Source organism: Harmonia axyridis, chromosome X (genome assembly GCF_914767665.1).
Source record: "Harmonia axyridis chromosome X, icHarAxyr1.1, whole genome shotgun sequence".
Lineage (NCBI taxonomy): Eukaryota > Metazoa > Arthropoda > Insecta > Coleoptera > Coccinellidae > Harmonia > Harmonia axyridis.
The window spans coordinates 4,124,469-4,136,280 of record NC_059508.1 but is presented as its reverse complement, the minus strand read 5'-3'; the positions used below and the strand labels follow the sequence as shown (position 1 = coordinate 4,136,280).

The 11,812-nt window shown below is 32.4% G+C and overlaps 1 protein-coding gene across 2 annotated transcripts in view; it reads right to left on the bottom strand.

Moving 5' to 3' along the window:
• Positions 1–7,822: 7,822 nt before the first annotated feature.
• LOC123686125 (E3 ubiquitin-protein ligase SIAH1A-like) overlaps positions 7,823–11,812 on the bottom strand; it is a 65,511-nt gene continuing 61,521 nt past the window's right edge. For both annotated transcript variants that reach the window (XM_045626111.1, XM_045626110.1), the window contains 4 exons: positions 11,185–11,464; positions 10,954–11,129; positions 10,274–10,530; positions 7,823–9,112 (listed from right to left, as the gene is read on the bottom strand). In XM_045626111.1, the coding sequence (XP_045482067.1) occupies positions 8,932–9,112; positions 10,274–10,530; positions 10,954–11,129; positions 11,185–11,449 (879 nt within the window). In that variant the 5' untranslated portion in view covers positions 11,450–11,464 and the 3' untranslated portion in view covers positions 7,823–8,931. The remainder of the gene's footprint in view (positions 9,113–10,273; positions 10,531–10,953; positions 11,130–11,184; positions 11,465–11,812) is intronic.

Genomic DNA, 11,812 nt, shown 5'->3' with positions numbered 1-11,812 from the left:
CTTAAAAAAAAACATGAAGTTAATTACCTGCTATGTAAATCTCGAAACGGCCATTTTCTAAATAACATATGATAGCCTAACCAATACAAACAGAAATCCCTATTACCCTCATTGAAAGAGGGATAAAATCATTATGTATTTTGCAAAGACGCAAAACAACACTAGTTTCGCTTTCGAATTGTTAGGAAGCCGATGATTACAATTTATACGAATTTACATTCGAAACTATAGTAACTGTCAAATATTTTCAGCGAAACATATGTTTGTGATTTCAATTAGTTTTCGAAGTAATACTGAAACTTTGCATACCCTACCACCCATGAAACAGGTGGCGGTTGAAACAAAGTGAATATTTGAAGAACTGTAAGTTCTACATGAAAAGTTTCAAAAGATGATCGAAGAGGAAGACGAGTCCGAACTCGAATTTCAATAGCCCGCCCATCTTCGCGCATTGTAGTTCCTTGTAGTAGGCCCTATTGTTATATGGTGAGCAAAAGTAAGTATTTGTGTACGCTTATTTTTACAATTAGTTAATTTTGTTGAAAGTGACAGTGTTGATTGTTGTATTTGTGTTTGAACTAAGGCTTTTAGAACATGATTGAGTAAATAGTATTTCTCAGAAATTGTTGTTGCTATTACTGTGAATTATTTTGTGTCAAATGGGGTCCTGGGGACAGTTGAAACACTTTTTGTGGGTACGATTGAAACAATTATATTCGTTTGAAATTCATAAACATGTTTCAACTGTCTCCATTCGAAACAAAATAAAATGATTATTTAATGTTGTTGCCAAAAGATGCCAAAGGAATGTGCAAGAAAATCTTCGCTGGGACAAGTAGACTCGTCGATATACAAAGATGCTTATAACGGCGTAGATGCTATAATTGTGATTTGGAATTTTTTTTTTTTTCGTTTTCTTTATTTCAGAATTCTCAACACTACTAGAAGAAAGATATTTATTTCTTTTATAATTTTAGAAACACTACTTATTAACAATCTACTTTTTTCAATTGAGAACATAACATTTTGTTCGAAGACTGATTAGATGTACTAATAAGTTGTATCTTTTTTGGGTGATAATTGATAACATTTGGCGATTCCACGATTCCTCATGAATATTTGCGAATGATCAATAAAACTTGCTAAATTATAACCTTTTGTGTTATTTGTATATGTTTCAATTGACCCCAATCACTGTTTCAACCGCCCTTGGCATGGGGACAATTGAAACAATTTAATTTTAATTTTAAATTTGATTTTATGCGAACTCTAGGAGATCAAGCTCTCGAATGATACTGTCAATCGGTTGATAAAAATACGACCTTTCATTAAACATATCTAATTCGGCGTTCGGTTTGGTATTGACAATGTTATGGGCAATGGACTAGTTTAGTGATGTTGATAATACTATATTTGACAAGATAGAATTAAAATCTAGAGCAAAACTGATAAATCAGTGAAAAAATTTTGAAAATCCATCAATAAATGACTGAGAAATAGATTATTTAAATTTACGTATTTTAGCGCGGAACGTCTTTGGTCTCCGACTCGTCTGTGACGTCACGCCACTTGGCTGTGATCGCTACACCATAAATTACGTTTAAATACTCGCGCCGTTTGTAGTTATACAGTGTAGTTTCAACTCGAGTTTTGTTTTTATGTCACCATAATGGAAGAAGGCTTCGTGAAAGGACAAAGTTATTTTTACTCAATAACTTATTTCAAACCAACTTACACCTTAGTATTTTTATTATCAGAAACAGACAGCTATTACTGATAGGTACTTACATCACAATGATCTTCTTAAACATATGAAGTAGTTTTAGGTCCAATTAAGTCACGCCTCATTAATTTGCACTACTTCTTCCTTTGATTCATGTCATTTGGTACATGAAAAAACAATTTATTGGGGTTTTTAATTGTCGTGCTTGCACACATAGGCACAATACAATATTTGTAGGATTTTTTTTTATTTCATCCATCGTGTAACGAACGAAACACGACACGAACGGCACAAGTGATTGTACACCAATGAATTCGTAAGCAATCTGCGAATACCAGTCGCCTCGTGTAAGTGGCTTGACGTCACACAAGACTATGAAATTATTCTTTCAAGCGCAACTACAAAGTCCCATAACTTTTTCATTTCTAGAGATATTTCAATGATTCTTCCACATTTTGTTTCATTTTACTTAATTTTTTAGAATTAATCCTTAACAAAAAAAATGAAAACTAGTCCATTAAAGCAAAATTGTTTCAACAGTAGTCAGTCTCCCCTACTTAACTTTCATTTGAAGGGGAATTCCTCATTTATTGAAATGAATACGAATTTGAACAAGCGTGCTAAACATTCCGACTTCAAGTAAGTGCGTTTCACATTTGATTTTTTTTTCCTAAAAAGGCCAGATCGAATAATTGCTGGTAATAATTTGCGATCTCTCTTTCACCTATCCATGAATAGTTCAAAGTGAGAGTGAAGCCAATATCGGACAATTACCGTGAAATGTCGGACATTGTTGGATTAATGTCTCGAAGAAATTCACATCTTCTACTAAAATTGGGCCACCAAGAAATACCTACACATTTTTACTTGTTCTAATAAACTCTTCGCTCTCTGCCATTCGAATACCGTTAGATTCACCAGGTCGCAGCGACCATATACCAGTTACTTCATGGGTATGTTGTTATACCATCTAGTTGCAGAGCCGTATTATTTGCAAGGCTTTATGGCACACCTATGGAACAGAACTAACTGAACCGCATTGTGAGAATGATGGAATTCGCATAGTTTCACACTGATGAAATCATTTTTTTTAGATTAAATACCGTGGTATTATCGATGTCGATGAGCGGTGAGGTCTACTTCACAAGTTCAAAAAAAGATTAATTATTAATACTGTTGAGCGACAACTAATCGGAACAAGAGCGTAGAAATGGGGGGTAACTGGGGTAATTACCCCCCCAAAATTTCCAAAATATAAAATTTCAGAATGGACCAGTTTTCATTTTTTTGTTAAGAATTCATTCTGAAAATTTAAGTAAAATGAAACAAAAATGTGGAAGAATCATTGAAATATCTCTAGAAATGAAAAAGTTATGGGACTTTGAAGTTGCGCTTGGAAGAATAATTCCATAGTACGTGTAAGTGTCGTGACGTCACACACTAGACGACTGGTATTCGCAGAGTGCTTACGAATTCATTGGTGTACAATCACTTGTGCCGTTCGTGTCGTGTTTTGTTCGTTACACGATGGCTGAAATAACTTACTATATACATACATATAAATTACTTTTTTCTCTTTTTAATTTTTACTCCTCAGATAAATATGTTTTGCCATTGATAGACTTCAACAACCAGTACTCAACTACAAACTGTTTATGAAATGTTTTTTAAATAAATCATCGTTATAAGTTGAACCATGATGAATCAAACTCAAAAGTAGATACTTACTTGAAAAGTTTAACTCCTTTTATTTCTGCACTGACATAAGATGGATTTGAATAAAAAAACTCCATCACTGCGAATATATCTATTTTAGGCAAATTGTCACTTTGTCCTTTCACGAAGCCTTCTTCCATTATGGTGACATAAAAACAAAACTCGAGTTAAAACTACACTGTACAACTACAAACGGCGCGGCTAAGTATTTAAACGTAATTTTTGGTGTAGCGATCACAGGCAAGAGCCGTGACGTCACAGACCAAAGACGTTCCGCGCTAAAATACGTAAATTTAAATAATCTATTTCTCAGTCATTTATTGATGGATTTTCAAAATTATTTCACTGATTTATTAGTTTTGCTCTATATTTTAATTCTATCGTGTCAAATATAGTATTATCAACATCACTAAACTAGTCCATTCTCGCAAAGACGAAAGGAGAAGACAGAAAGAAAGTTTATTCAGAAGTAGGTAACAGAAAATCATTCAAAATTTCTTACAATAACAAACTATTATAAATTTTATAATAAAACAAAATTTCATGAGCATAAATTGCGGAAGAAAAATCGACCTAAGCTACATGAAGAAATGTATCTTGTGTGCCAATTATCTCTTTCCAAAAAATTTATATTTGAATTTACAGGCTTTGAGATGAAGGCAACAGCCCGGCGACAGGAGCGGACCGGAGAAGAAGTCCAAAATGAAACCATATAAAATGATTTTTTTTTTCTAGAACAGTTCATTAAAAAAGCTCTGGTGCGCTAATAAAAATTGTTTTTTTCGATTACCCTGCCAAGAAAAAAAAGATCTAGGCCCTTGAATCGGAATAAAATTACAGAATTCATAAACAAATTGTGAAGAAAAAAGCACTGATGTGAAGCTTTCGAGCGCTCTTTCGACCATGCGCGAATTTTACACTTGGATATACCCATCGAGATAGAATAGAATATATTCTATCTCGATGGATATACCTATATTTAGTTCTGCGGTCTTCAAGGGCGCAATTGCCGCATAAATGAATGAGCGCTCATAAACTTCACACTTCACGTCAATGCTTTCCTCAATTTTCATTTTAAATTGAATAACTTTTTCGATATTCTGCTTGAATTTTTAATGTTTTTCTGACAGCGCTATAAAACGAAATTTTGCACGAAGCTTGAAACTGTTGTTGTTTATACAGGGTGTTTCTTAATTTAAGGTACAAACGAAAATGACAGATTCCCCGGATCATTTAAAAAAAAGGTCCTATAAACATGAGCCCGCAAACGCCCTTTTTTTCACCATGTGATATGGTAATTTTTAATGGAAAACTACAGGGTGTTATTTTTCCAGGAACAGTGCCCGCTTCTTCGTCTGGTTGAGCACTGGTAATTTAGAAAAATGTGATCATCTACTGCTCTACTACAATTTTCGGTTTCTTGTAATTTTGTTGTATATGCTACCAATTTCGAGAAAAAAATAACAACCTTTTCCTAAATTTGAAAATTTTCTGAATTCATCACTATTATAAAGATCTAGTTAGTAAGCTGTGAAGAATAAATTAATTATTCGTCATTAGCGAGTTGAACGTTATTGTTTGATACCATTACCGGCTGAAAATTAAAATATACATTGTGAGCGATCTGATCATCTGCCTTGTAGCCAGTGCTTTTTTTTTGCGCTCGTTCATTCATGCGCCTTTAAGACCACGGAACTTTAGGTATACATACCTACATAGATATAACAGGTCAATTGAAAAATCCCCGGTCTACCATAGTAAAACACATTTTTTTGGCAAAATTCGATTTTATTTTTAACATAGTTGCCTTCTCGCCCTCGAAGGTCTGAAAACAGCAAAAAGTCGCTGGAGGCCAGGTCTGGCGAACACGGTGGATGCAGGAGAAATTCGAATCCCAATTCATGCAATTTTGCCATTGTTTTCATTGATTTGTGACATGGCGCATTGTCTTGATGAAACAGCACCTTTTTTCTTCAAATGGGGCCGTTTTTTAAGATTTCATCCTTTGAACGATCCAATAAAGCTATATAATAATCGCTGTTGATGGTCTGACATCTTGGAGGTGATCAATGAATATTATACCTTGCGCATCCCAGAATACTGATGCTATAACCTTGCCAGCTGACGTTGGATTCGGTTCATCGTGTGCAGTCCACTCAGCTAACTGTCGACTGGACTCCAGAGTGAAATGATGGAGCCATTTTTCATCGATTGTTTTATATTGACGCAAAAATTCAGGTTTATTGCACTTAAACAGCTTCAAACAGTGCTCAGAATCATTAGCACGTTGTTGCTTTTGATCGATTGTGAGCTCGCGCGGCACCCATTTTGCACACAGCTTTCTCATGTACGAATATTCGTGAATGATATCGTCACAATGTCTGATATCTCGATCAATTTCACTTTACGGTCATTCAAAATTATTTTGTGAACTTTTCTTATTTTTTCGTCGGTGACAGCCTCTTTTGGGTATCCACTGCGTTCGCCGTCTTCGGTGCTCATTTCACCACGTTTAAACTTCGCATACCAATCAATGATGATTGATTTTTCTGGTGCAGACCCCGGAAATTCTTCATCAAGCCAAGATTTTGCATCAACTGTATTTTTTCCCTTCAGAAAGCAATATTTTATAAGCACATGAATTTTTTTTCCATCTTTTTTCAAATAACAAAAGTAGCTACACTCACAACGCAATATCTCTTAAACTGATGGTCGGACTGCTGTCAAATTTTGACACGTATCGTTTGAAGGTTGGTACTTACTAAAAATCAAATGGATTTAATACTAGCACCGCCATCTGTGAATCAGACCGGGGACTTTTCAATTGGCTTAATACATGAGGATGTGAATTATTATTATTTCATTGTTGCGGTTTTATCAGTTCATTGAGCTTTCTTTCCAAAAATTTGATATTTTAAGACGCTCAAATAATGTATTTCCTATCTCACCTTCCAAACGTAATTCCTTGTGTAAAAAGATGCATTAATGGAAAAGAAGTTTCAAGTACATCTCCCCTTTTGATCATTTTGATGTGTCTCTCGGTTTTGGTCAGTTGGAAGGTGCCATTACTGGTTTGCATGTTGAACATATAAACCCATATCATCACTAAATGAGCTTTATTTATGATGACGCATTCTACCATATCCTCAGCAACCTCTGGAAGCAAATCGTACACTGGGATTATCAACTTACATCAGTTTTGTTTTTTTTTTCAAATCCATGAATGCAAATAAAAATAATGATCATGAATATAATGTAGGTATGGCAATCAATGAAATGCTTCATCTACCTTCGATAGAATCGTAAGCAAATAATCTATCCACATCAGTCCATACTTTCGGTTTTGACTATCAACAAGCTTTTTGCTTATTTGCAGCTCAGCCCGTAAGCCCAAGGATCATCAGAAGTCTTTAGTGGACTTTATATAATACCATTTCATGAAACAACCAAAATGTTGAAAAATACCAGTTCGTCACTGAAACCCATTTTTATACTATACATAGTGTTTTATCTGTCTGGAATCAATCGCCTATAGACTTCTGGAAAATAGTATGTTATCCTTTCATTATGGAATAATTTATAACAAACATCATGGTTAAAATTGTACGTAGAAAAATTCATGATTTTGAATGTCCGTTTTGTGCCATCCATAGGAATATGTGACATCCATTGAATATAAAATATTCTCTTAGAACATAGGATTCTACATTATTCTTAGAATATTCTATAGTCAAAGGTGCCATTTATACCTAACCTATAAAAATTGAAAATTGTGGCAATATTATTATAAGCCATTGCATAAAGTAGTTTTTTACATGCAAAATTGATAATATTATGCTTCTTCTCTCCAAAAAAAATATTCGAGGAGGAGAAAAAAATTAAATTGAAGTATAATATGTCGATGCACAGCGCCTCCACCATAATATACTAGAGCATTCCGAAAATCAAATAATTATGCATTTGATTCAACTGCAAGCTTCGAGTTAGTATAAATCTTGATGGAAAATTTTGAATTACATTGCAATTGTAATTACATACATTCGTTCTACCAAAGTGAAAAAAATCTTTATATAAGACTGACGTGAACACAAACTTATAACTTCAGAATATAAATCAAATCCCCTGCAAAGTGTCATGCCATGAAATTATTGATTTTTTCAACATAATACAATTTATCAATTCTTTAGGAATTAAAAAAGAATCTAATCATTCTGTTTTTTGAAGCATATTGTGTTAATTATAACGAAATTTGAATGTTACTTCAGCATATTTTATATCCCAAAAATGCTAAGAATTAAAAAAAAGACAATAGTCTTCGATAGAAAACTCCTGTCTGAAAAATTCGAAAGTACATAGAATGGGAATTTTCAAGTAATATAGCAGTTTATGAAAATTTAAAACTTGCAATTTTTTCAAATAGTTTAATGATCTCAGTTACAAGGAGGCTTGATTTGAATATAATTTGTTCAATCATCAAATATGTACACCCAGGGTCATTTTATATAAATTTATGAACTAATATTGAATTGATCATAAATATTCTCCTCACAAATACTTCATTTTGGATATTCCCTGCAAATTCCTAATTGTCTATTAAAATCATCTGTACAATATGTAGTCTTCAAATGAAATAAATTCAAGGTATATATGGAATAAGAAATTGATCAAACCAGTCAGAAATTTTTTAGATTATTAGAAAATAAGGCCTGATCATTAATTAAAATCTAAGGAAGAATATATTTAATAAGGTCGCAAGTAATTCTGTCCATACATACCCATCCTAGAATATTCATTCAATACAATTCCCAAAAGAACCTAAAACAATTTACAAATTTTCACAAAATAATTTCAAATATAGATAATATCTTCCTGATAGTCTTACGATTCTCCATCAGTTATTTCCACACAGATTTCAACATCACATTTGAAAAACAATTTTTTAAATCAGTTCTGTCTTATTGACTAATTATGACTTATCGATCATCAGACAATGAATATTATGCTTCGATCTCAGATTCCAATAATAATAAAAAACATTGTTGAAATAATATTATAGAATCGATTTGAGTAAAGCAATTCTCCACTTACGCAAACTAAAATTTTGGATACAAAACCACGGAATGTTTTTCGGTTTATTCTAAATCACTTCGATATCTTAATTGATATGATTATTATAAACTGTAAATACGTAATCGACTCCAATAACAATCATAAATCAAAATTATGTAACAATCATTATGTAATAGATGAACTAATTTCTTAATTGAAATGGGAGAGATGATTCGAATTTAAAAGTATAAATATAAAATGAAAGCATTTAACAACAAATTAGGATAATTAAATAACAATCATAAATAAAAATTATGTAACTCAATCATTATATCAAATATTCATGAATTAAGTCGGTTTTTCATACAAAGGAAAGATAATCTAAATTGAAATATAAATAATAATGATAGAAGCCTTAAACAACATAGATTCAAAAACAATGTTCAGCAAACTAATGATATGGTAACATTTATTCCTAAGTTACCGTTATCAGCGAAGTGCTGTGCAATTGAATTATCAAAAACTAAACAATCAGATCCCATGATTGCGGATGCCACTCCTTCATGACTTGATCTTGGCATTGCTTCCCAAATAAGCCTTCTCCTATTACCATTTAGTTCCAGTCTGAAAATATTAAATATCTAACAACATTTTTCCATAGAAATTGATCAAAAATTTATAATGGTACGGTGGACTCCTGTAACTCGAAACACCACGGGACCAAGATTTTTCGTTGAGTTACGTATAGTTTGACATAGACGTACTTTGAGTTATATAGGTCATTCTTGTTTAAATTCGACTTACAGAGGTAATGAGATTAACGGTAAACCAAATGAAAATTCAAGTTATAGAGGTGAAGAATAGTTATATTTGTTTCCTATAATAGGAGTAGATTGTATACATATTAGATGAATTTAGTGAAAAATGAATTGACAATAAAAAATTTCATTATGAAATAGACCAACGACTCTCTGTGGTGACAAGTGCCAATTGACAAATTCCGAGTATTCAAAGAGTGTTTCTGATGAAGAAGTTTGATTTTGATTCCGAAATGTCAAAAGAGTTAATTAATTCAAAGTGTTATTGTTGGTTTCTTTTAAGGCAATTTTTTTTCAACCTTACAACTCTTGACAAATTACATATTGCAATTATATGCGCGGGAGAATTTTATTCAAATTATTAGCTTGTTTCAGCAATTGAGAGTGAAAACTCTAAATAATTTTCTTGTAAAAATTACTTATCTTCTGAGAGGTCACTCCGGGGCTTAGGAGAGTTGGATAAAAAACATTAAAAAAAAAATTATTTCCTACAGCTCTTACAGAACTAAACTCTATAAAACCTCACGATGCAATTATTAACTCGGCGGGGATTGGAATTATGTACTGACTTCGAGTTATAATGTAATTTTTGTGTCTTCGACTTATAGCGGTATAAATGGTAAAATATATTCGTAAAATCATTTCCAGTTATGCATCTTTCGTCTTAGACATGGTTTTCCCAAGGGGATTAAAAATAATTCGAGTTATCGAGGATTTCGAGTTAACGAGGTTTGAACTAACGAGAGTCCACTGTACATATAAAAATCAAACATTGAATAGTTCCGCAAACTCACAAAAAAATGTTAAAACTCTGATGAACTACATACGAAATTTTCTTACAATTGAAATATTTCATTATTTTCTTCTTCTTGAATAAAAAATTGAAGAATATATTTTTTCATCATTTTCAAATTACAATGAAAAAAACATACAATCAGACCTACATGGTGAGTAACTGCTTACTAACCTGTATGCAAAATGTTCTGCTTGTTTTCGAGATCCTATGAGTTGCACAATAGCAAAAAATTGGGTATGACCATCACTTTTTTCTTGCTTTTCTAAAACCAACATAAAATGGTGTCCAAAACAACTCTGCATCATAACCCAATCAACAGCACCTGCTAAATTGATCTCTGTTGCTAAGAATACTATATCTTCCCCATTTAATGTAGTAATATTTTTATGGGCATGTTGAAGATGAACCATAACCTTATCTAATTGGCCCTGAAATTTAAAAAGATGAATGATCGATGTAAGACTTAATTGTGGATTTAAGGAATCGACATCCAAGGTTGAAATTATTTTAAATCCCACAAGAAATATCTAAAATTTCCCAAATCTTAGTATTGTAGAAAAATATTTAATAATGATCACTGATATGAATTATATTTAAGAAATGTTGTTGTTTATGAGAGATATAATGTGAATGTAGGCTCTGATTTCAGCTTTTAGCTGTCAGGGTCAGGAATAAATAAATAAAAAATACTATTCGATACATAATAAATAATACCAAATAAATTCACAGTTGCAAAATACAAAATTGTTAGTGATTTGTTGTTAGATTTAATTGATTTTATATTCGATACCTCACTAGTAATTTGACAAGTGATTCAAAGAAGATTCATTAAAAAAATCTAGAAATCTCACCTGCCAAGAACAAGAAGCACCAGGACAGGGGCAGCTATAAGGTCTGAACTCACAAATCTCTTCATGTTCTGCTTTTTCATTCAATCCTAAGGACATTCGACAGCCAGTTGATTTGTGTTTACATGGGAACATTAAATTATTGGCTACCTTTTCCATGGCAAGATTCCTTATATTTCCTAAAAATAATGATAATTTCACAGTTCCAAAGTTAAGATATGTGATTAGTTTTACCTAAAGTTCCTCGACACGTAGGACAACATGATAATTTTGGGCGGCAACTAGCACATACAAGATGACCAACTTGACATTGCATAATAGGTGGTAAAACAATCTCGAAACAAACAGGGCATTCAAATAAAGCAGCTAATTCGTCTGTAAGTGTTCCTGGATTTCCATTAGGAAGACTACTTAATGGGTTATTGCCCCCACCACTTGAAGAACCTGATGGATCTGGAGCCGGTCCATTTCGTCTCTTCAAATTACTTGGCTGAGCCATATTATCACAAGTTGACTAAAAAAATTTAAAAAAACACATTAATAAAAGAAGGATTCATGATTTCTGTATTCTCTTATGACATGGATTCATATGTTTGTTAAATATCATCACTCCATTTAATTTGGAACTGAATTCAAGTGAACCTATGAAAGTGTACAATAACATTGCTAATCAGCTAAAATAGTGAAGGTATGCAACAGCAAGTTAGTATTGATACATGTGATTAAGTTCAAATCAAATATCGAGCATAAAATTGGAATCTGGAATGCTGAAAATATAAATAATATGATAAAAAATAAATGATAAAGAATGTTTTCTATTTTTTCCAGTAGTACTGTCAAAAATAATTACATGAAAATATAA